Raw genomic sequence first — 26,493 nt, 5'->3', positions numbered from 1 at the left:
ATAAAAGTCAAAATTTGAAGTAACATTGTATTAAGTGCCAAAGTATAAAAACATGCCAATGACAACTGTAACTGACATCCAAGCTTGAAAGAAAATAAATAAATAAATAAATAAAATAAAATTACTATCCCACTCAGGAGAAATAAAAAAAAAAAAAACACTTATATGGAACCACAGTAATACCCAAGAGTCAACAATGCTGAAGCGCAACTACAGGGCAAGTCCACTTCAACATAAGGCACAAATATTTTAATACTTTATGACACTTTTGTTAAGTAAATCTTGATCAAAAGTTTAAGTATAAGCTTAATATACTTAGACTTTTCTATCTACTTTTCAGTATAAAGGCCCGGTCACACAGCACTCCGCGTCTATATCACGTACAAAAAGATACAAAAATCTGGTGGACGTGGTCGTAAGTGGTAATTTTTGGTCAATTTTGGCTTTGCCGTGCTTTGTACGGGGTATGGCCGTCGGCGGCTGTTTCACTGCTGCAGCACTGCCAAATCACGGGTAACCGCGGCTCAGCGTCGTTGGAAGAGCGGCTTGCTGCGCATATAAAAGCGGTAGGATATGTTGAGCCTGTATCAGTTGGTTCTGTTGGTGCTGGAGCATTAAGATGAGGACATCACAGCGTTGAGGGTTCATGTTCACCCCTTGACATCTAGACTGCAAGTGCCGAGGTCTCAGAAAATTACGGTATTTACATGCCGCAAATCAGAAGTGATGCAGAAGTGATTAGACAGTGATCAATCGAATTTAGAACTTGTTTGAGACGTCGTTTAACGGGCTTAGACAGTGCTATGTACGCGGAAAAATCCATTTCTCAGTGATAAGCCGCTAAACACACGGTATATCCCGTGATACCAACGCGTAACACCCGTCCGATGACCGTGCTCTGCCCGTGATAGACCGCCAAACTTTCGCGTCTTACCACGTCTCCCCAAGTTTTAATAACGGCCGGGACACTGATTATCACGTGTTTTTCACATGTGTTGCACGTCTTTACCACTTGTGCCGGCCGTGGTTGTCCGCAGTCTAAAGTTTTGAGCAGTCCAAAACTTTTTGCCGCGTCCGACGCCGTTCCGATTTTCCCCTGGGTCCTGTCACGTCTGTATATCGACTGTAACACGTCTTAACTTCGACATCAACACGAACAATATCGTCTGCTTCACGGGAGAGCACTTTTTGACGGGTTTTGGCCGTGATAAAGCCGTAAAGCGCTGTGTGACCGGGCCTTTAGCCATGTTTACTTATGTATAACTTTATTACAGTACCGTTCAAAAGTTTGGGGTCACTTTGAAATGTCCTTATTTTTGAAAGAAAAGCACTGTTCTTTTCAATGAAGATCACTTTAAACTAATCAGAAATCCACTCTATACATTGCTAATGTGGTAAATGACTATTCTAGCTGCAAATGTCTGGTTTTTGGTGCAATATCTCCATAGGTGTATAGAGGCCCATTTCCAGCAACTCTCACTCCAGTGTTCTAATGGTACAATGTGTTTGCTCATTGCCTCAGAAGGCTAATGGATGATTAGAAAACCCTTGTACAATCATGTTAGCACAGCTGAAAACAGTTGAGCTCTTTAGAGAAGCTATAAAACTGACCTTCCTTTGAGCAGATTGAGTTTCTGGAGCATCACATTTGTGGGGTCGATTAAATGCTCAAAATGGCCAGAAAAATGTCTCGACTATATTTTCTATTCATTTTACAACTTATGGTGGTAAATAAGTGTGTGACTTTTCATGGAAAACACAAAATTGTCTGGGTGACCCCAAACTTTTGAACGGTAGTGTATGTATATCTCTGATACGTAAATAAAAAGTAAACTGAAAGCATATGCTCTTATTTTTAGTTTAAAAGAAGTATACTAGAAGCACACTTTTTTTGTCAGGGACTCTCCAGATCTACACAACAAACACCTACTCAAACACTCTTAATACTCACCACCAGCTGCAAACATTTACTACATCCTCCCATACACACCGAGAACAACTACACAGCTAATTCTCTACTTTCAACAACCTCAGTGTACACCTTAAACACCACTAACCACCAGAGGGGAACCATCAGGGCCGTCTAGGCCTTCAGAGAAGGTCCAAACAACTCAGCATTTCAAATATTATATTTAAAGGGGAACAGAGGGCAATATATAGAGTAAATATAACAATAAAACACACATTAACGAACCTTATTCAAGACTTACAAAAGTTTTTTGTTCTAAGGTTGGAAAGTTATAGTGTTTTGAAAGTAGCTCGAGCAAACTATTTCCGCAGTTTGAACAGCCCGCCATGATATTAATTTTATCCAATCAGAATTCACGTTCATTTTCTCTGCGTAACACTCATGACGTATGTATGTGCCCAGTTGTGTTGGCTCATTGAGGTTGGGAATAGCACGTGTGAAATACCTGTTTCTGCCTCTTGCGACGATTTCGCAAGTCCACGGGTGGCGCCTATTTCATTGCAGCAAATAAATTCTGCTGGACTCGTGAGCAACTCCACGTTACATTTTCCGCACGAGCACCACGCCGTGTCACCTGCACGCAGACGCTCTGCCCCACGCTCGCCATGCCCATGGTCAGCATCAGTCTCATCCTCGCCGTCATCCGAGCTTTCTTCTCTTATTTCATCACCGGAGTCGAGAGTACCTCTCCTAGGTTCAAACTGGTACCCTTCTAAGCCATAGCCTGCTTGCAGTGTGTCTTGCGGGATCTCTTCGTATGATTCGACAGAGCTGTCGCTTTCACTTGATGCGCCCGACGCCATGATTACACGCTTATCTCCTCTATTTCGGAGAGTTCCGCTAGTGTAGTGGGTAGCGCTGACGTCACGGTCTTTTAAAAATGGCGACTCTTGTGCGGTTTAGCGTATAAAATATTACGTATATCTACAATTACCAAGATATTTCGTTGTTTTCTAGTACATAAATTTGATAGAATACTTAAGAATACGTTACTTTGTCACATCAGCAACCGTATATATTATATTTTGTACCCCTTTAATTACTTTCATTTGTTCATAATTTCATGATAATTATTCTCTTCTAATTCAGCCTCGTTTTCTATCAAATTTGCTTCAGAAATGAAAGGGTTACTGTCCTGTAAACATTAAACTCGAGTTATCCAATGAGATTATTTTTTGTTTGTTGTCTCTAGGCTGAGAAGAGTTTAGAGCTGCTCACTCACTGGTCAGGACTTCATTGCCGGGACAGAAGGCCATGGCATTGTACGGTATGCTTGTGTAGGAAGTGACAGATGAATTAACCAATCAGATTTTGGTTTATAGTGGGAGGGACCAAAAATGTATCGCCTGAGGCTTTCTCAAAGGCCAACGTGAGCTTAACTGCAAATCAGCGCAGCAGTGAAGTCACCTTCCAGCCAGTGTAGCATCCATCAGTAGTGTTAGTGAATGCTAATAAAGCAGTCAAGCCAGTGCTATCGAGAGCTACAGGCTAATGACCGAGAAATTAAGATTTCCGTCTCCAGACTCTTCTTCCATGCTGCACGCTCGCTACAGTATTTTTCCACTCGTACTTAAGTATTCATTTCCCTGTGTAATTTACCGAGTTACTTTTAAAATCAACATCGACAGCTACACACAACGGCGCGACCTGGCAGCCTGCCGCTAATCCCTTACAAAATCCTTTGCCCTGTTGTTTTTTTTGGTGTGACTGGCTAAGGCTTGGCTGAGCTCAAGTCCCAGCTCTAACAGTAACAGTTCGCCACTCTCATTTTGAACATCCTCACACAACCTCCCCCCTACACACACACCATTCTACTAAACATACCACCTCAACAACCTCCCGTCAGACACACGTTTTTTTCTCTTTTACAAACAGAAGTGTTATTTCTCAGCCTGTCAGAGTTTGTTGCGATCCAATGATGAACAGCATATAGGTTTACACATCTCATAAACAACACGCAGGTATCGTGGGTGGGAAAGTGCAAGGTAAAGAAAAAGTCCTTCTTTGTTCTCCGCTCTTCGGAATAAAACACTGCGTCAGAGCAACACAGTACCTCTCACAACCACAGCTGGCTCTTTTCCTTTATCGTTTAATGTTGCATACGTGAACTCGTGCACTTTGAGTGGTGCGCTATTAAACACGATAACTTCCTGTGCCACAATCAGTCTTTTGTGAGCTACGCTGCGACTGAAGGCTCCTGTGTGGCAGCTGTGGGATTGGACGCTCTAATGCCCTCCATCATAGTAAGACAGAAACACCATTTTGAAATGGAGCAGGTTTTGATTAAGCTTGAATGACGGCTGCAGGCAAGGAGCAGAAAAACAAGAACATTATATTATACGAGGAGAGGAAACACACCGTCATCATACAAATCACATGCACACACTCGGCTAACACAATGACACTCTCTGTATTTGCTGTATTTGTATCTGTCTGAAGTAGGAGTGGCCTAAACTCGGGAAAAGGCTTCTTTTTTTTTTTTTTTTCTAGAAACACTGGGAAGTTCATAATTGGGCTCATCGACAAACTTTTCATTTTGTTTACCTTCCCATGTTATTTTTTTTACTTGGTTCTCATCTCATCTCATTATCTCTAGCCGCTTTATCCTGTTCTACAGGGTCGCAGGCGAGCTGGAGCCTATCCCAGCTGACTACGGGTGAAAGGCGGGGTACACCCTGGACAAGTCGCCAGGTCATCACAGGGCTGACACATAGACACAGACAACCATTCACACTCACACTTACGGTCAATTTATGCTGTGTTCACATATATACACCGGTACGAAAGTGGTATAACTGTATCGATACAAAGTATACCGGTACAGTTTAGTGCATCTGTCCACACTAGCGAGAAATGTTTGTGGTTTTCTTTCACGGTAGTTGAAATGCGTGTGCGCGAAATGTTTCCGTGGTTACCGAGTAACTTCCTTCCGAGAATATGGCGAATGAAACAACGTGTGTGTGCTTTTTGTTGTCAATGTACAGTCTGGAGCGGCACGGCGGTGTAGTGGTTAGCGCTGTCGCCTCACAGCAAGAAGGTCCTGGGTTCGAGCCCCGGGGCCGGCGAGGGCCTTTCTGTGTGGAGTTTGCATGTTCTCCCCGTGTCCGCGTGGGTTTCCTCCGGGTGCTCCGGTTTCCCCCACAGTCCAAAGACATGCAGGTTAGGTTAACTGGTGACTCTAAATTGAGCGTAGGTGTGAATGTGAGTGTGAATGGTTGTCTGTGTCTATGTGTCAGCCCTGTGATGACCTGGCGACTTGTCCAGGGTGTACCCCGCCTTTCGCCCGTAGTCAGCTGGGATAGGCTCCAGCTTGCCTGCGACCCTGTAGAAGGATAAAGCGGCTAGAGATGAGATGAGATGTACAGTCTGTATTTCTGGTGGTCATTTATTCAGTCGAATCGTATAAAACGCGCGAGGCAGTTGAGAAAGAAACAAAGAAAACGAATCTCCCTTTCTCCCCCTCACTTTCTCCATCTTCCCTTCTCTTCCCCTCACTTTCTCTCCCTTTTCCTCCCCCCTTTCTTTGCTCCATGTAGCTCCACGGTCATTTCGTTTGCGCATGCGCATTATATTTGTATCGATACAGAACCGCTTCATCTGTCCACACTACCCGAAGCGCTACAGCACCAATACTGTATCGGTATGAAACCCATACATTTGTGGGTTTCGTACTGATACAGTTATACCGCTACAGTACCGGTATAGTTGCTAGTGTGGACAGGTGTTGCGGTACAAAAGTAGTATCGTATCGGTACAAAATCCCTAGTGTGGACAGGATATTAGAGTCACCAGTTAACCTAACCTGCATGTCTTTGGACTGTGGGGGAAACCGGAGCACCCGGAGGAAACCCACGCGGACAACATGCAAACTCCGCACAGAAAGGCCCTCGCTAGCCACGGGGCTCGAACCCGGACCTTCTTGCTGTGTGGCGACAGCGCTAACCACTACACCACCGTGCCGCCCTACTTGGTTCTCTTTCAACAAAATTTAAACAAACTAATAAATACTTTAAGGCACCACAATCCTGACCAGGCGGTTACTAAGGATGAATGGAAGAATGCTCATGTAAATACATTGTGCAACAACTCCTTCATGTATTCACGAATGTGGTTTTTCTTTTTCCCGTGAGTTTCATGTGTGACTTCTTGCTCACCTGCATGAAAGTAAAACCTCTCAGTTGGTTGTTTTTTTGCTACGTCGCTAGTCCCTTGTTCCGCACTTCAAATCTCAACATGGTACCCTGTGAACATTTCTAGCAAGCTTCATATATATCTGTATTAATTTAGAACATATGATCTGTTCATTCTGGTTCATTCTATGTCAGAGATGTTAACATATACGATTTGGGAGTAGCAGCGACAGATCTGAAGCACAATTACGGTACTATGTGTAGACCTGAAAATAATGTTTTCAATCGGTTTTGCCAGTGAATCGATCCAATTAACAACATTTTCAGCGTTCGGACTGTTTCACGTGTCATTGTCTACACTGATTCGGGAATGTCCATCCCCTTATGTTAGCTGTGAAGAGCTCTATATAAAATCTGGAGAGCTCATAGGCTCATCAGAGTGAAGCCAGCTGGCCGCCATCTTACCACTCTCATCATGGAGCAGAACTGTCATTTAGCCTCCTGGAAACTACACAAAATTGGACAAGTTATTTATGTAGTTTGTGAAAAAAGAAGAAGAAGAAGAAGAAAAATGACAACATGTGCAGCAGTGAACTGTACAAATCGTCAGGTCAAAGGTTGTAGACAGACATTTCACCTGTGAGTATTGATAGCTAGTGTGATCATTTTTACATGTGTTCACAGCGCCATTTGCGTGGACCCCCTGCTGGGCTTCAGTGTCGTGACTTTTCTTAGCGGTTTTACTGGAAGTAATATAGCTGGTGGTCTATGGAATCAATTTTGTGCCAAAATGTTCATACAATACTTTTGAAATATCAAACAAAAACGACAAATCAAAATACAAAAAAAAAGAAAAAAAAAGTCATTTTTTTAGACTGGCAAACAAATTATTCGTGTAATCGTGCAAAATATCAGTCTATTACTCTTCAGAAACCTTTTATTTTTGTTCCGCGTCTTTCTTAGTTTTGTTTGACGTAATTTATTTTGGTTGCGATTCCAGCTTTCTCGTTTGCGCTCCCTGACTTTTTGCTTGCAGTTTTGGCACAAACTTCACGTGTGGGCGGGCTGTCCAGGAATGCATTCCCATTGGCTAACTTGTGTTTGACTGACAGCTACGCTCAGCCATTCCCCCGGAAGCTGTTGCGGCCATTTCCTACTCGGATTTTGGCGGACTGTTTGACGAGTGACCGATCCATTGACGGTAAACAAGGATCGAGTGGACTTCAATGGCGACTATGATATTGAATTAATTCAACAAAGTGTAAATTCAATATCATAGTCGCCACTGAAGTCCACTCGATCCTTGTTTACCGTCAATGGATCGGTCACTCGTCAAACAGTCCGCCAGAATCCGAGTAGGGAATGGCTGAGCGTAGCTGTCAGTCAAACACAAGTTAGCCAATGGGAATGCATTCCTGGACAGCCCACCCACACGTGAAGTTTGTGCCAAAACTGCAAGCAAAAAGTCAGGGAGCGCAAACGAGAAAGCTGGAATCACAACCAAAATAAATTACGTCAAACAAAACTGAGAAAGACGCGGAACAAAAATAAAAGGTTTCTGAAGAGTAATAGACTGATATTTTGCACGATTACATGAATAATTTGTTTGCCAGTCTAAAAAAATTGACTTTTTTTTCTTTTTTTTGTATTTTGATTTGTCGTTTTTGTTTGATATTTCAAAAGTATTGTATGACCATTTTGACACAAAATTGATTCCATAGTGGTCTAAACGGCTGCCGTAGTGCAAACAACTAGCTCGTAATCTAGAAGCCACTGCTGGCTTTAGATATATTCAGAAGATCGCTATGTGCAATGGAATCGACCCCTACAGTCTGGGAAAGAAGGATTTGGCATACGATCTCGAAAACTACCCTTCAGTTGAGTTCCCCGACATCTCGAACTATCTGGTGTCGCCGACATCCTTCCACACCGCAAAACAGATGAAAGCGTGGAAGAGTATGGAGGCTTACAGCTGTTTTGTATGTGGCTGGGTAAAGGACCTCGCTATCAAGTCGCCGCCGAATGAATCCTGTATTGTTTTTGCCCGTGCAAGTGTGTTTATTTTAAGCTTTTTGTTTGTGTCTTTACAACCAAGCGCTGCAAGTTGAAGTGTAAACAAAGAACGGTTCGCTTGATTTTCACTTGTGCTGGCTCTTATCTCTCAGCTAAATCATTCACAAAGATAATCAGAAACCCCTACTCTCAGGTCGCCGACCCCCCACAGGCGACTTTTAGGACTGTTAGTAAACACACATCTAAGGGTGTTTTCACACTTGGTCCCTTTCAGCCATCTAACCGAACTCAGATCGATGACTCAGCATTTTTTGCGCATATGTGAACACTCCAACCGTACCCAGACCCCTTTAAAGTGAACCGAACTGAGACCACCTCAGGAGGTGGTCTCAATACGGTTCGCTAAAAATCAACGGTACGGTTCGCCTAATCTGTGCATTGCGAACAAAAAGCGCACCGGGTTCACTTCGCCTTTTTCACTGTAGTTTAACCTTCTTCGTTTGCCGTAGTTGATCACGTGACTGTAGCAGGGAAACTCAACTTCCTTTTGGAACTTTAAAAAAAAAAAAGATTTTTTGGGGGGCTTTTTTCACCTTTATTATTGGATAGGACAGTTCTCTGAACTTACTGACTGATGAGTCGGCCACAATAATATAACTATATAATTTATTTATATATATATATATATATATATATATATGTGGCGGCACGGTGGTGTAGTGGTTAGCGCTGTCGCCTCACAGCAAGAAGGTCCGGGTTCGAGCCCCGGGGCCGGCGAGGGCCTTTCTGTGTGGAGTTTGCATGTTCTCCCCGTGTCCACGTGGGTTTCCTCCGGGTGCTCCGGTTTCCCCCACAGTCCAAAGACATGCAGGTTAGGTTAACTGGTGACTCTAAATTGACCGTAGGTGTGAATGTGAGTGTGAATGGTTGTCTGTGTCTATGTGTCAGCCCTGTGATGACCTGGCGACTTGTCCAGGGTGTACCCCGCCTTTCACCCGTAGTCAGCTGGGATAGGCTCCAGCTCGCCTGCAACCCTGTAGAAGGATAAAGCGGCTAGAGATAATGAGATGAGATATATATATATATATATATATATATATATATATAAACTTATTTTCCTTAATCCAAACTATTTTGATCAAAGAATACAGCAGGGCAAGCATGGCAGCAGACATTTTGATTCAAGAGAAAATTACCCAGAATTCCGTGCACTGGGGGTCTGAGGGCTCTAGAGGACCTGGTGTGAACAGAAAGAGGACTGAGGCCCCATCAAAGCTTAACTGGACCAGAAAGAGAACCCAGTCCTCTTTGTAATAAATTCACAGTGTGAACACAAAAAGAACCGAGTTCTTTTTCTGTTGGTCCACTTTTTGGTCCACTTAAAGAGGACTGAGTCTGGTTCCTTTAAAGGGGACCAGGTGTGAAAACACCCTAAAGCTCCGCGAGTTTTTGTGCTAGAAACATTCAAGTAGCACCACAAGAAACCTTGAATCTTCTAGTTTTTAAATAAAAACAAACTTTATCTTTAGCACTTTGTAAAGAGAATAAAAACAAATCTTATGAATTTCAGTACTTCAGCCAGCAGCAGCCTCTTAACGACACACCCATCAGCTATTCACATGTTAAGAGCATGGAACATCAGTGTCGTCATTCGTTCATTGTGTAGCAAGGGGAGGTGAGAACACACCCCATTTCACCAGTATAAACAAGTGCACATGTTCATTTGTTTCCATACCAACTGAGAAACTTTGAGGCCCCAAAGGCTCCTCTGAAGAAAGTTGGCGAGGCTCACAAGCCAGTTTGTGGGATTGAGCTGAACACAAATGGGAATAGGGCCGGTGATGGTCGCAGAGCCTGTGTGGACTCCAGGTCGCAGGGAAGGAAAACAAAAACCCTGTGGAAGTGCAAAACATGTGATGTTTTCCTTTGCCTTCAACCTGACAGGAACTGTTATGATGCTTGGCATCCAGATGAGGACTGCGATGAGGACTGACAGCAGAGAGCCACAATCCAGGGATGATCATTAGCTATTGAACATTTTATTGAGTATCTTACAGTTGAAGAGGGCATATTTATTATAAGATTTAGAAGAAGCCAGAATATGTAATCTGTGACTGTGATAGCTTTGGCTTTTAGGGCTTAATTTCTTTGCAGTAACTTTCCAAGCAGAGAGGTGTGGGGGCAGGGAGGTACAGGGGCCAGGGCCAAGGTCTTTGACAAATGGACTATTGAGGAGGAGGGATTACAGGTGAATTACACCTACCTCATCAATATTCATTTGAAAGGGCAACTGTCTTTGGAGAAAACAAAGGTAGTCTGAAGTTTTTACAATTAGTATTGAAACTACAGAACATTTCAGAATGCTGTGCTTACTTTTATGTAGCCAACACCTATGTTTACAAGGTTCAGACTTCAAAAGTCTTGTGCAGATATATTTATAGTGTGTTTTTTACAAGGTTTGAAGATGCTGAAAATAGTTTTTTGTAAGGTTGTGTTTGCACGTAATTTAAATAAAAACAAATTTCATTACATTCACTTTACTCTCATATTATTATTGCTGAGGGTGTCCAGAATATAACCATGTGTGTCACTTTTGCATGGATGTTTTTCATTAGATGAAATACTTAAAAATGTCAAGGTTTATCAGACTGCCACAGATGCCGCTTTTCCACTACCAACGCGGCTGAGTTGGGCTGAGCCGTGCTGAGTCGAGCTGAGCGGGGCTGTTGGAGTTGCATTTCGACTACAGCCATGCTGAACCATGCTGGCTGGAAGTGGGTGGACACATTGGGTGGAGTTAGCGAAAGTGGGTGGATGTCACGTGATGTCGTTAGGCGGCGCAAACAGTGACATCAGTGACCTTTTAAGCGGTAGTCTCACGACCCGGATAGTAAACAATAAACATGGAGGACATGGAGTCGTTAGTGTTGCTGGTCTTGGTGCAGTGGCTTGTTGTCACCGACAACGCCAACAGATACTGGCAAGAGCGTATAGATGAGGCGAGGCGCATAAGGCTTCAGAAATTCTCGTAATTCGTAATTCTTCTTCTTCCGGGTTTACGGTGTTTACAGATCCCAGCGTGCTCGCGGGGCGTGTGTGGGCATGTGAGGACACTCCTCCTCACCAATCAGTGCACAGGGGAGTGTCTGCTCACGCCCCTAGCCCCACTCGGCTCGGTTTGGCTCGCTTCAGCCCCACTCCAAAACCGTGCGAGTTTTGGGAGCTAAGCCGGGCTGAAGCGAGCAGAGTCGTGCTGCTCTAAGGTAGTCGAAACGCGAGCCGTATCGGGCTGAAGTGAGCTGAAAAAGGGTAGTGGAAAAGGGCCAAGAGTGTCTGACAGGCCCAGGACCTCAGAGTGTTAAAGTGCCATTCCACCATTGGATGTATTCTTTGGCATAAAATACCATTTATATATGTTGTCAAAATATATTGCATCACTAGATAGAGAAATCTTTTAGCTTCAAAATGATATATCAAACATAATTTTTTGACGACAAGTATATTAATTTTGTGACCAAAGTCACCTACCCTTTTAATTTCCGCGCGTGATGTCATCGGCAGGTTCCCCTTCTTGTGTACCACGTAACGTGTGACGTGGCACATATTATCAGCAATGGCGGATAGAACGTGATAAAAATAATACCAATAAATCTAGCTAATACCAATAAATCTAGCTAACTGAAAGATTAACTCAATTTTTCTGGCCCCCATATACGAAGAGAAATGACTCTCTCACTTTGGGGGTTTCCTGGTCTAAAAATAGACCGACACGTGGTACACAAGAAGGGGAACCTGCCGATGACATCACATTTCACTACCGCGCAGAAATTAAAAGGGTAGGTGACTTTGGTCGCAAAATTAATATACTTGTCGTTGTCAAAAAATTATGTTTCATATATCATTTTGAAGCTAAAAGATTTCTCTGTCTAGTCATGTTGTCATAAAATATATTGTATTTTATGCCAAAGACTACATCCAATGGTGGAATGGCACTTTAAAGACCTGGATCTTAGTTAAACAAGATGGAGAAGTGATCACGGTGCACTGTAACTGTACGGCTGGGGAAGAATTTTGTCGCAACCTTCATGCATATCGACTTTGTGAGGAGTAAACAAAGAAACAGCTGGGGACTTTAGCGCTTCGTGACTAAAAAAAAAAAGTACCATAAAATAACGACACTTTGCAAGAAAAGTACTTGGAAAACACTAAGGACAGAGCTGAGAGGGAAATACAAACCTTTCACCAAGTGATCACTGCAAACTCGAGCAGGCTTCGACTCGGCTCCCTTCGATTTTAGCGAGAGGTTCAAAAGCCACCTTTCTCCACGTCTTTTTGTGAAATCCTGCGTTTGTTCACCTTTTTTTTATTAGTTCATGGGGAACCGTGAAGAAACTTATCAGTTTCACAGTTTGATTGATTCGAACAACCTAAAAAAACGCAAGCGTAAGGCATTTTTCATGCAAACAATGCACCTTCTCTGTACAAATGCTTTGTCAACTGAGCTTTGATAGACCACCAACTAAAGATTTGAATAACGAATGAGGCAGATGTGACATCATGTGAAACCCAGCAATAGGAAGAGAAAAACAACAACAACAAAAAAATCTGTCTTATTGTCTTGTCTGTTTTTGTTGAAAATCTGATATTGCTATCTGGGATGAACACTGTGACTGTCAGATTTTCGATGGACATGTCCCAGACTAGATCAAAACCAAGGTCTAGACATGTTTGATATTGAATGTGAGAGCTCAAGCTTAACGGCTCAAATTCAAAAAGAAAAATGAACTGAGTAATTAGCCTCAATAGCCTAAATGAAAGAAGGACCATAGCCTTAGGCAGAAATGGCAGTGAGGGATGCAATATATATATATATATATATATATATATATATATATATATATATATATATATAGAGAGAGAGAGAGAGAAAGACAGAGACACACACAGTGGTGCGAACCCTTTAGAATTTTCTATATTTCTGCATAAATATGAACTAAAACATCAGATTTTCACACAAGTCCTAAAAGTAGATAAAGAGAACCCAGTTAAACAAGTGAGACAAAAATATGATACTTGGTCATTTATTTATTGAGGAAAATGATCCAATATTACATATCTGTGAGTGGCAAAAGTATGTGAACCTCTAGGATTAGCAGTTAATTTGAAGGTGAAATTAGAGTCAGGTGATTTCAATCAATGGGATGACAATCAGGTGTGAGTGGGCACTCTGTTTTATTTAAAGAACAGGGATCTATCAAAGTCTGATCTTCACAACACATGTTTGTGGAAGTGCATCATGGCACGAACAAAGGAGATTTCTGAGGACCTCAGAAAAAGCGTTGTTGATGCTCATCAGGCTGGAAAAGGTTACAAAACCATCTCGAAAGAGTTTGGACTCCACCAATCCACAGTCAGACAGATTGTGTACAAATGGAGGAAATTCAAGACCATTGTTACCCTCCCCAGGAGTGGTCGACCAGCAAAGATCACTCCAAGGGCAAGGCATGTAATAGTCGGCAAGGTCACAAAGGATCCCAGGGTAACTTCTCAGTGGCTGAAGGCCTCTCTCACATTGGCTAATGTTAATGTTCATGAGTACACCATCAGGAGAACACTGAACAAGTGGTGTGCATGGCAGGGTTGCAAGGAGAAAGCCACTGCTCTCCAAAAAGAACATTGCTGCTCATCTGCAGTTTGCTAAGGATCAAGTGGACAAGCCAGAAGGCTATTGGAAAAATGTTTTGTGGACAGATGAGACCAAAATAGAACTTTTTGGTTTAAATGAGAAGCGTTATGTTTGGAGAAAGGAAAACACTGCATTCCAGCATAAGAACCTTATCCCATCTGTGAAACATGGTGGTGGTAGTATCATGGTTTGGACCTGTTTTGCTGCATCTGGACCAGGATGGCTTGCCATCATTGATGGAACAATGGATTCTGAATTATACCAGTGAACTCTAAAGGAAAATGTCAGGACATCAGTCCATGAACTGAATCTCAAGAGAAGGTGGGTCATGCAGCAAGACAACGACCCTAAGCACACAAGTCGTTCTACCAAAGAATGGTTAAAGAAGAATAAAGTTAATGTTTTGGAATGGCCAAGTCAAAGTCCTGACCTTAATCCAATCGAAATGTTGTGGAAGGACCTGAAGCGAGCAATTCACATGAGGAAACCCACCAACATCCCAGAGTTGAAGCTGTTCTGTACGGAGGAATGGGCTAAAATTCCTACAAGCCAGTGTGCAGGACTGATCAACAGTTACCGCAAACGTTTAGTTGCAGTTATTGCTGCACAAGGGGGTCACACCAGATACTGAAAGCAAAGGTTCACATACTTTTGCCACTCCCAGATATGTAATATTGGATCATGGTCCTCAAGAAATAAATGACAAAGTATAATATTTTTTTTTGTCTCATTTGTTTAACTGGGTTCTCATCTCATCTCATTATCTCTAGCTGCTTTATCCTGTTCTACAGGGTCGCAGGCAAGCTGGAGCCTATCCCAGCTGACTACGGGCGAAAGGCGGGGTACACCCTGGACAAGTCGCCAGGTCATCACAGGGCTAACTGGGTTCTTTTTATCTACTTTTAGGACTTGTGTGAAAATCTAATGATGTTTTAGGTCATATTTATGCAGAAATATAGAAAATTCTAAAGGGTTCACAAACTTTCAAGCACCACTATATATAAGGAAGAAGAAATATATGAAAGAGAAAGGTACACTGTATAAGAGAAAAACTGAAATAATCTCCATAAAAATAATTATTTTAGTAAAAAAAGAGCCATTCAATATATATCAAAGATTGAACTGGAAAAGGGAAAAAAAAAACACTTACCATGAAGGGAAGTGCTCTACAGATATGTAAGGAATGTGGGTAAAGTTGAGAAAAAAAGAGAAGGTAATGAAAAGGGGGGAAAAAAAAGATACTTTCAGGAGATACTTTTCTTGGGGCAAATTTGATCGGATACCACAGTTGAACACACAAGCCAAATACATATGATGGGAGTGGTAATATGGCAGCCAGATGGCCGCCAAGAAGGATGGAAGGCCTTATAGGAATCCTCGCTGTGCTTGGAGATGCTACTCTTTTTCATTTGTCAATGTTGGCATCTCTGCTATGTGCATCTCTTACCAATGACAGTGAGGGTGAAGTTGAGGGACACGCTGCCAAAGCCATTGGCTGCCTGGCACACATAGACTCCAGCATCTTTGGCTTCCACGTTCTTGATCTTGAGGCCACGGTGCCAAATGCGGTAACGGCCCCAGCCAGCATTGATGTTTCGACCATCCTTCTTCCAGAGCAACAAAGGCGGAGGGTCACCTTCGATGGGGCATGGCAGGCGGACGTTACGACCCAACTGCGCAATCTGCATCTCCTCCACCACACTGCTCACCCAAGGAGGTCCTACAGCTAGAAGAAATGGGGCAATTGTCAAAGTCAAGCAAACTAATAACACTTTTACCAAACGTTTACCTCCATAGCAGGAGTGATGAGTATGGGGTCAAGCAAGTTCTGCCATCCTGAAAGGGTTAGGCCTCAACATTGTCAAAAAAAAAAACAAACAATCCAGAGATTTGAACTCTGAACACAGAAGCCATCAGTGAATGGAAACTAGCGAGTCACGAAAAGCAATAGCTGTAATAACCAGGCTAATTGTTGGCTTCCGTGCCTTGGTAGTGGTGTTTGTATTTCAGCCCAAACCAGCCCTCGAACCATAAACGAATGTCAGACTAAATGCACCTTAATAGGTCAAGAGGGTTTTGTTATACTTTACATGATTTTTGTTTGCCTGAAAATTGAATGTCTGGGTGAAGTTAGGAGCACATCCAGAAAGAACCAGCCTACTGAGTGTCCTGGGTTTAATTCAGATCAGAAAAGATTGTGCTTCTGTTATTTTTTCAAGGTGATTTAGGCATGCAACGAAAGCACGGAAGCCAGACAGCAAAAAGACCTCGGTGAAAGAAATATGTTGAAATGAAACAGAGGTTCACAACCAGGCCGCATTACAGATCTTGTCTTTACACAACTTTGAAAACAAGCTTTCGTCCTGAGTGTTAAGCTTGAAAAATCCCACATTTAGCAGCACATTCGGAGGATTAATACGATTTCCTTGAGTCAGAACACTTTCATGCACAGTTCTGTCTGCTTTTCATGGCTCTGGTGTGCACAAGGCCCTTTTCATCCCCCTTCTCTCAGCCTGCTAGTGGAGACTCCCATGAGGACCAGCTTTCCATTTCCTTTGGCCCATTTGAGCTGATTCACCCTCATTCATGCCTGGCACAGTCACATCCTGTTGCCTGCTTGAGAGACTACCCCGGCAACCAAAGATGATGGAAATAGGAAAAAAAAAAAAAAAGCTGTCAAATTTCCCAAATTATTTTCATTTTCCTTCAGCTCCCTCGGAATTTTCTTACTGGAGTGAAACGTTTTTACCTGAAACCACTGGTCGCCTTCCAGGAACATACCACGAGGGCCAAGCGAGAGAAAAAGTAAGAGCTGTTTTGGTGCTGGAATTAAATTACGGTGCATTCCTGAATGTTTCACAATGATGTCCTTCCAGAAAAAAATATAACTTTGTGCTTCTAAAATGCCAAAAAATATTGTGTCTCCAAATACAACAGGGATCGATGGTGAAATAACACAACAGGTGTGGCACAGAGTGAAAAGGAAACACCGTCGTTCAGCCAACATGGCAATTTTTAAACAATTTGTAGGTTAACAAATGTTAACAAGAAGGTTTGGCTCATTATGAGGAGCTGAGCTAAACTTATTTCTTCTTTATTTTATGGCAATGCGTCTTTTATTAACAGGGCCACAGGATAAGAGGAGGGTTCTTATGCATTAAGTCGGTGAGATTTTATTAGTGCAAAAGTTTGTGCCCCCTGCCCCACCCCATGGTTTCTGGATGAAATACGGAAAATTAACTTGGTTCCAGAATTTATCTCCAGTAAAAGGCAGAAAAAATAGTTTGAGGAAGAAGGCAATGTTTGACATCTGGTAAAGTTCATGCAGCAATGTCAGGAACAATGGCAAAGTGTAGTTCATCAAGGTGGGACATGAAAGTTAAATATAAAGCAAATAGTGTGTGTGTGTGTACTGGTATGTGTGTGTGTGTAAACGTGCATGGGCGTACGCATTTTTACAACACATCACAATTAAAAACAGAGATACAAACTTAAAATAGACAGTTTGACCCATTTTGTTCCTTGTGATCATGAAGAAACATCAGAGAAACCCAATATAATAAAAGTCTCGCTGCGGTAAACTGAATTTCTTTGTCTTCTTTATTTTCTCCGAAGGGTATGCAAAGTTTTGCACTCAGCTGGATGCATTTCAAGTTTGATGAGTTGCTAAACTGGAACAGACACAATACACCAGAAAAACTCCAAGTGCAGTTCTTTGGTTAGTTCTCTAGAGGACTCGTAAAGGTTCTATGTGGAACTCTGTTTCAGAGTGTTTTCTGATCAAAAAGAGTCTAAGAACCTGCAATTATCAAATTAACCCTGAAAGAACACTTTCTTTTTCTGCTCTTCATGAAGTAAACTAATAATGGGAGGAAGCAAAATGACATAACATGATGACCACTGACAGGTGAAGTGAATAGCATTGATTATTATCCATACAGGACCCTTTTTCGATGGAATAAAAACACGTGTTCTATTCCCTTCTAGCAGGTTTCATTGATTTGGTTGGATAGCATGCAATATTGTTAGCATATCGCTTATCCTACGTGTATTACATCACTCTACCCAATGGCGAATGAGCGTTGAATATGGTTTACGATATTGCATGGTTGTCAAGACAACATGACGTCATACATCAGAGATGTAAAACTTCCATGCTAGCGAGCGACTGGGACAATGTGTAAACAAACATGGCTGCCAGGTTCGCTTCATTAAATATGAAAGATTTTGAGAACATTTTGAAAGAAAAAGACACGTTGAACACCCGAAAGGAATGTGTATGTATAATACAACCCTGATTCCAAAAAAGTTGGGACAAAGTACAAATTGTAAATAAAAATGGAATGCAATGATGTGGAAGTTTCAAAATTCCATATTTTATTCAGAATAGAACATAGATGACATATCAAATGTTTAAACTGAGAAAATGTATCATTTAAAGAGAAAAAATAGGTGATTTTAAATTTCATGACAACAGCACATCTCAAAAAAGTTGGGACAAGGCCATGTTTACCACTGTGAGACATCCCCTTTTCTCTTTACAACAGTCTGTAAACGTCTGGGGACTGAGGAGACAAGTTGCTCAAGTTTAGGGAAAGGAATGTTAACCCATTCTTGTCTAATGTAGGATTCTAGTTGCTCAACTGTCTTAGGTCTTTTTTGTCGTATCTTCCGTTTTATGATGCGCCAAATGTTTTCTGTGGGTGAAAGATCTGGACTGCAGGCTGGCCAGTTCAGTACCCGGACCCTTCTTCTACGCAGCCATGATGCTGTAATTGATGCAGTATGTGGTTTGGCATTGTCATGTTGGAAAATGCAAGGTCTTCCCTGAAAGAGACGTCGTCTGGATGGGAGCATATGTTGCTCTAGAACCTGGATATACCTTTCAGCATTGATGGTGTCTTTCCAGATGTGTAAGCTGCCCATGCCACATGCACTAATGCAACCCCATACCATCAGAGATGCAGGCTTCTGAACTGAGCGCTAACAACAACTTGGGTCGTCCTTCTCCTCTTTAGTCCGAATGACACGGCGTCCCTGATTTCCATAAAGAACTTCAAATTTTGATTCGTCTGACCACAGAACAGTTTTCCACTTTGCCACAGTCCATTTTAAATGAGTCTTGGCCCAGAGAAGACGTCCGCGCTTCTGGATCATCTTTAGATACGGCTTCTTCTTTGAACTATGCTGTTGATTATTTTCCTATAACAGCATTCCCCCATGTGTTTTATTCACCCCAACACCTCCTGATTTCATTACATCACAGATTTTATTTTTGAACACTTGTTTTCATTAATATTTCACTTTCCTCATCGTAAAAATGTTCTTGATGAACATCTTCGTTTTTATCAACAAATTTACCACTAATCCTGTGGGTCAGTGTGGGAATATAAGTGAGCCAGCATGACCGAGACACCAAAACACCTTTCCCAGGACAGCGTACTCATTTCGGACAGCTGAAAGTGATGTCAGGTTTATCTTCTCTGTCATTCTCACATGGGTTATTCATTTCTGAAAAAGCTTTCCATGGTCTTTTATCTCCGTTTGCTGCCGTAATGCTTTACAGAAAAAAGAGATAGGATATAATAGTCCATATGTGGTACAAACCAACAACGTCTTTTGCACTCTTTCATTGGAAGTGTAGCGTAGACTTAGAAAATGAGACACACACAGAAGACTTGCTTATGGTCATGTTTAATTTAAAGCTGTCTTAGATGTGTGGGGGGGAGGGGGCAAGAAACAGCGAGGCTTCCATATGGGCACAGGCATATGGACTACCAGATATCACTTAAAAGCTACCCAGCATGTCTGTCCCAGCCAGCCGTCTTTGTTTCAGACATCTTGATATGAGCTCGTGATTTCTGGGGAGGATTTATGGACACAAGGCCCCCAGACTGCAGAGCTTTGAAGGCCGAGCAGTTTCAGAACGTTCACGCTGGTGTCCCAGACTGAGCTTCAAAAAGCTTGACAGCACGTTGCTCGGATAAAGGATAATGATGGAGGAAGTGGCATGGCCATCAAACATGTGCCGAGCGGGCTCAGAGAGGAAGAGGGTGTGTGATAGAATGAAAGAGAGAGAGATGGAGAGAAAGATGGAGAAAGTGTGTTCTGGTTGCCCTGTGATGGTAGAACCCTTCACTCAAGCTGCACCACAGCTGCTGGAAATCTGACTAAACACAGATTTTAAAGGATCTGTGGTTATATGGGCAACAAACTGGTGACCCTGCCACCTGCTTTGCTATAAATTTGAAAGAACTGGCTTTAAAAAAAATCTAACTTCCCCTCAAATTTATAGACTAAACGTGAGAACCGATAGTCATTAAGCTTAAAAATTTTTTTATATATACACACACACACTTGGCCTAAAAGTTCTTTACAGTGACTTGTGATGAGGTAAAAAGTTTGCTCATAAATATGAAAATGAGCTGCAGGCTCCTAAAAAGGGTTCCTTAAAGGTTCCTTGATTTGGTTAACTGTTCAAGTTTTGAAAACTTCTGAAAAGGAAACCCATAGTAGATGTTTTATACTGAAGATGTAAAGGTTCTGCCAGATGGACAGTTCCAGTTTTCCAACAAACTGGCAGCCTTGGCAACTTCTTTGCTCTAAAAAAATGTTATACTTGCCCCAAAAGTTTCTTATATTGGCTGGTGATGAGTATTATTTTTGCTCATAATTATCAACATAAGCTGTAGGCTCTTAAAACAAGGTTCCTTAAAAGTTCCTCGGATAATTAATGGTTGTAGTTTCTGAGAAGGAAACCTGTCAGAGTATTTATTTAGAAACTTTAGGAGCTTCATCAGCAAGACAGACTAAAGAATGGTTCTAGTTTTGAAAGGAGAATGTTTTCTGAAGGGGAAACCAACTTTTAAAGTATTTACATGGAACCGGTAAGGTTCCATTATATGGACTATTTGAGGGTGTCCATCCGACGATGATCCATAACTGCTTATCCTGTGCAGGGTCGTGGGCAAGGTGGAGCATATCCCAGCTGACTATGGGCGAGAGGCAGGGTACACCCTGGACAAGTCGCCAGATAATCGCAGGGCTGACACATAGAGACGCACAACCATTCACACCTACGGTCAATTTAGAGCCATCAATTAGCCTAACCTGCATGGCTTTGGACTGTGGGGGAAACCAGAGCACCCGGACGAAACCCATGCAGACACGGGGGAAACATGCAAACTCCACACAGAAAGGCGCCTGTCAGCCACTGGGCTCAAACCCAGAACCTTCTTGCTGTGAGGTGATGGTGCTAACCACTACACCACCATGCTGCCTTATTTGAGGGTATTTGCATTGAAATTAATTTAGTCATGTTCCAGGCAGGGCGGCACGGTGGTGTAGTGGTTAGCGCTCTCGCCTCACAGCAAGAAGGTCCGGGTTCGAGCCCCGTGGCTGGCGAGGGCCTTTCTGTGCAGAGTTTGCATGTTCTCCCCGTGGGTTTCCTTCGGGTGCTCCGGTTTCCCCCACAGTCCAAAAGCATGCAGGTTAGGTTAACTGGTGACTCTAAATTGACCGTAGGTGTGAATGTGAATGGTTGTCTGTGTCTATGTGTCAGCCCTGTGATGACCTGGCGACTTGTCCAGGGTGTACCACGCCTTTCGCCCGTAGTCAGCTGGGATAGGCTCCAGCTTGCCTGCAACCCTGTAGAAGGATAAAGCGGCTAGAGATAATGAGATGAGATGTTCCAGGCAGCACCTTAAAAGTTTCCTCTTTTTGCCTCTATAAGGTGCTTTCAGACCAAACAGTTCTCAAGCCTAATTTGAGAAGTACCCATGGGGAGCTCCTTCAAAAACTGCATACCTCCAAGGGCCTTTTCCTGTTTGCATTTGCACCATCATTAGGAATGCTGAAGTGATGTAAGCTGGCTTGCTAGCATGACTTTTGCAGGAAATGCTAGCAAAGATTTTTATATTTTGCTTAGATGTGTCAAAATCATGCTGTACTTCCTCCATCGCGTATATGCTCAATAAAGCCTGGACTTCACTGTCGGTCTATTTGTCTGATTTTTTTCTTTTAATATTATTGTTAAGAGCTGTTGTTTACATGGCTAATGCTTTACATGGATTTTTAAGAATTAGGGTTGCCAATGCTGCATTGGCTTGTATTCGACATGTATACTTTCATCTGGACCAATCACGGTACACTTACATGAGTCATGGTTCCTCTTGTGCTGGGAGAGTACCTACCCTGAAGTAGGAGCTTCATTCTACGAACTACGATTGTTCTCAGTTCCTGCAGTGCTGACACCCAAAAAGAGGAACTTTCTCCGACAGTTCTAAGGACTATGAAAAAACTTCCACCAGCCCGAAAGCACCTCTAGATTACCCTAAGAGCTTCTATGCAGAATCCTACAACAGTGTTTCCTTTTAACCTAAACTTGCAAATAGAACCAACCTTATAAAGCTAGTAAGAGATTTTGAAATTGTTTTGCATGTAATCTTTTCATAGATGTAAACAAATACTTCCAAGGTCTCCTCTCTGACCATGTCCTTTCCACCATTTGGATGTTTAAGACAAACAGTTTGCTGGCAATGTGCGGAAAGCTGGCACATTGCATAATCTAATAGAAAATCATATCATGATGGGAAATGTCCTTTTCTTTATACGGTAGAAAGCTGTAGAAGACAATACAGTTATTTCATCAGCTGCACACTGGCATAGCATGAAGGCTTCCTGTGCTGGGAAATAAATAAATGAATAAATAAAAACTGAGATAACAGCATTGACCAATCAGAAGACACAGCTCGGTAGGTCATCTCGAGGTTGATCTCATGGCATCATGTGATTTAGTAGTATCATTCCGTTCCTCCCCTGGCTCCAACATACTTGTACACAGTAGGATTGTGTTTATTTTCAGTGATACATCAGTTAGACCAAACATGGCTCATGGCTTTGGTATGTGGCTCCTTTATCTCTGGGTGATAATGCAGACAACTGATGCCTGCGATTGTTTGCACTGATGCTCAGGCTATGAATCTCAGCATGGAGTCAAGGCTTGGTAAACATGTAAGCCACCACATCTCCTGGCACACAAAGCCCCTGGGTTCTACCTACTCATCTCTGCATGTTTGTTTCTAAGGACTTTAATCTGATCTGCCATTGGTGCCAAGATACTTGATTAACCTGTCCTAGCACGATGCTAATTGCCTATGAAATTGGAACTTCCAAAAAGCACACAAGAGATAAGCTCAGAAAGAGAAAGACTGTAGACTGTTCAGTGGTCAATGGTGCTGATCACAGGTCAGGGTAGAGGGAAAAATGTTCCATCTAGAACTTTAAAGCATTTTTTGTTTTGTTTGGTTATCCCTTTGGGGTAAGATGTTGAATTTTATAACAGAGGATATCACTTTCAGGCGAAAAAAAACCCCAAAACAAATTAAATATACAGTGGGGCAAAAAAGTATTTAGTCAGTCACCAATTGTGCAAGTTCTCCCACTTAAAAATATGAGAGAGGCCTGTAATTTACATCATAGGTACACTTCAACTATGAGAGACAGAATAAGAAAAAAAGTCCAGAAAATCACATTGTCTGATTTTTAAAGAATTTATTTGCAAATTATGGTGGAAAATAAGTATTTGGTCAATAACAAAAGTTCATCTCAATACTTTGTTATATACCCTTTGTTGGCAATGACAGAGGTCAAACGTTTTCTGTAAGTCTTCACAAGGTTTTCACACACTGTTGCTGGTATTTTGGCCCATTCCTCCATGCAGATCTCCTCTAGAGCAGTGATGTTTTGGGGCTGTCGCTGGGCTACACGGACTTTCAACTCCCTCCAAAGATTTTCTATGGGGTTGAGATCTGGAGACTGGCTAGGCCACTCCAGGGCCTTGAAATGCTTCTTACGAAGCCACTCCTTCGTTGCCCGGGTGGTGTATTTGGGATCATTGTCATGCTGAAATGTTTCAAATGAAATGCAGCCATGTTTCATCTTCAATGCCCTTGCTGATGGAAGGAGGTTTTCACTCAAAATCTCACGATACATGGTCCCATTCATTCTTTCCTTTACACGGATCAGTCGTCCTGGTCCCTTTGCAGAAAAACAGCCCCAAAGCATGATGTTTCCACCCCCATGCTTCACAGTAGGTATGGTGTTCTTTGGATGCAACTCAGCATTCTTTCTCCTCCAAACACGACAAGTTGAGTTTTTACCAAAAAGTTCTATTTTGGTTTCATCTGACCATATGACATTCTCCCAATCCTCTTCTGGATCATCCAAATGCTCTCTAGCAAACTTCAGACGGGCCTGGACATGTACTGGCTTAAGCAGGGGGACACGTCTGGCACTGCAGGATTTGAGTCCCTGGCGGCGTAGTGTGTTACTGATGGTAGCCTTTGTTACTTTGGTCCCAGCTCTCTGCAGGTCATTCACTAGGTCCCCCCGTGTGGTTCTGGGATTTTTGCTCACCGTTCTTGTGATCATTTTGACCCCACGGGGTGAGATCTTGCGTGGAGCCCCAGCTCGAGGGAGATTATCAGTGGTCTTGTATGTCTTCCATTTTCTAATAATTGCTCCCACATTTGATTTCTTCACACCAAGCTGCTTACCTATTGCAGATTCAGTCTTCCCAGCCTGGTGCAGGTCTACAATTTTGTTTCTGGTGTCCTTTGACAGCTCTTTGGTCTTGGCCATAGTGGAGTTTGGAGTGTGACTGTTTGAGGTTGTGGACAGGTGTCTTTTATACTGATAACGAGTTCAAACAGGTGCCATTAATACAGGTAACGAGTGGAGGACAGAGGAGCCTCTTAAAGAAGTTACAGGTCTGTGAGAGCCAGACATCTTGCTTGTTTGTAGGTGACCAAATTTTACTGAAGAATTTACCAATTAATTCATTAAAAATCCTACAATGTGATTTCCTGGATTCTTTCCCCCCATTCTGTCTCTCATAGCTGAAGTGTAACTATGATGAAAATTACAGGCCTCTCATCTTTTTAAGTGGGAGAACTTGCACAATTGGTGACTGACTAAATACTTTTTTGCCCCACTATATATATATATATATATATATATATATATATATATATATATATATATTATGTATATATACACACACACACACAATACTCTTAAACTGTTGTTTCTCTGGGGTACCCTTAAAGATTCTATATATGTAGAACTCTACAATTGAGTATTTCCTTATTGAAAGGAAGTAGAAGTACTTATCCAATCAATTCTTAAAGAACATTTCACAAAGTTATTTGTTTTCTAATACTAAGGTCAGTATTTTTTTTTCTTTATACCTAGAACCTGAACTTACCAAGACAGTTGAGCTAAATGGTAAATGCCATGGGTTAATAATAATAATAATAATAATATGAATAATGGACAATTCAGGTTCCTTAGCTTCCTAAAGTAGTTTTACTCTAAAGCCTCTCTGAAAGGGAAACCCTCTGTTGTAGGTTTCTGCATAGAACATTTAAGGATTCCTTGACTAGGACAAAGGTGCTGCAGATGAAGAATCCGATAGAACTATATTCTAAATTTAACTTTTTGTTGTTGTTTGTTAAAGTGCATGCTAGATAATTTACCCTGGCCTGAGTACCCTGAAGTTAGCGTGTCCGCCTCTCAATCGGGAGATCACAAGTTCTACTCACAGTCGGGTCATACCAAAGCCCATCATAAAAATGGTACCTGCTGCCATCTGGCAAGGCACGTTGCAATACAGATGTAAGTGGGGAGTCAAACTCTCACGGTTACCAGAGGACTAGCCCCCCACTGTAACCCTAGCTGTATAGGCAAGAGGCCGAGGGCTAGAGAAATGGAGATTGGTGCTGCCCAACGTGGCCTTAATGGCCTTAGTTAGTACTGGGACAGGAGATTGCTTGGGAAGACCAGGGCATGGTGTGGGAAGGACTTTAGGAGTACCCTTAAGAATTCTTGATTTGGCCATCTGGGGGGAAACTTGTTGGACATTTCAGTGTAGAACCCTACAATAGGAGTCTTTCAGAAGACTAAGAACCCTTGAAAAACCTTCATAAAATATTTTTCCATGAATGTACCAAATACTGCATAGGCTTAGAACAAGGGTTCTTCTTTAAGGGTTCAGCCTCCACCAAATTATTCAAAATTGATGGAACGCTTTCTGATAAGAAAACACTTTGTTGTAAAGTTTAAATAGAACCAGTAAGGGATCCCCCTGAAGGGACAATCACTGAGGATATATATATATATATATATATATATATATATATATATATATATATATATATATATATATTTTTTAACCTGTATAACGTATTCTTAAGCTATCAGAATGTATCATTTTAGAAAGAAATAACCCTAGAGGTTCTTCTCTTTGTAATTCTTGAGAAGCTCCTACAAGTTCTACATAATACAACAACAGACTGTTTTCCTCTTACAACGAGTTTCAAGTAGAACCCTTTTAGGAGGCTAAGAATCCTGAATGACCCAATGAATCCTTAAAGATACTTTTAGAAACTCTTTTTTCGAAGAGTGCACCAAGTACCAAGACAGTTCAAGTAAAATAACTGACAAGAATTTGGATTTTGAAAGATGAACCTCCCCAAATAATACCCAATCTTTGAACAAAGAGGTTCTTTACAGGATCTTTAAGGCTTTGTTTCAATTATGGCTTCTTAGCTTCCAGAAAAAAAGTTCCTGCTTGGAACCCTGTCTGACAGGAAAATACTTAAATGTAGGTTCTACATTAAACATTTTGACATTAA

At 42.0% G+C, this 26,493-nt stretch overlaps 1 protein-coding gene across 1 annotated transcript in view; it reads right to left on the bottom strand.

Annotated features, from left to right (window-relative positions):
* Positions 1-26,493, bottom strand: part of fgfrl1b (fibroblast growth factor receptor like 1b) — a 110,238-nt gene that overhangs the window by 51,339 nt on the left and 32,406 nt on the right. Inside the window, exon 3 of the mRNA XM_060927233.1 lies at positions 15,246-15,524. Coding sequence (XP_060783216.1) covers positions 15,246-15,524 — 279 coding nt within the window. The remainder of the gene's footprint in view (positions 1-15,245; positions 15,525-26,493) is intronic.

Source organism: Neoarius graeffei, chromosome 8 (genome assembly GCF_027579695.1).
Source record: "Neoarius graeffei isolate fNeoGra1 chromosome 8, fNeoGra1.pri, whole genome shotgun sequence".
Lineage (NCBI taxonomy): Eukaryota > Metazoa > Chordata > Actinopteri > Siluriformes > Ariidae > Neoarius > Neoarius graeffei.
Note: the sequence above shows the minus strand (reverse complement) of the source record. Positions and strands in the feature narration are given on the sequence as shown.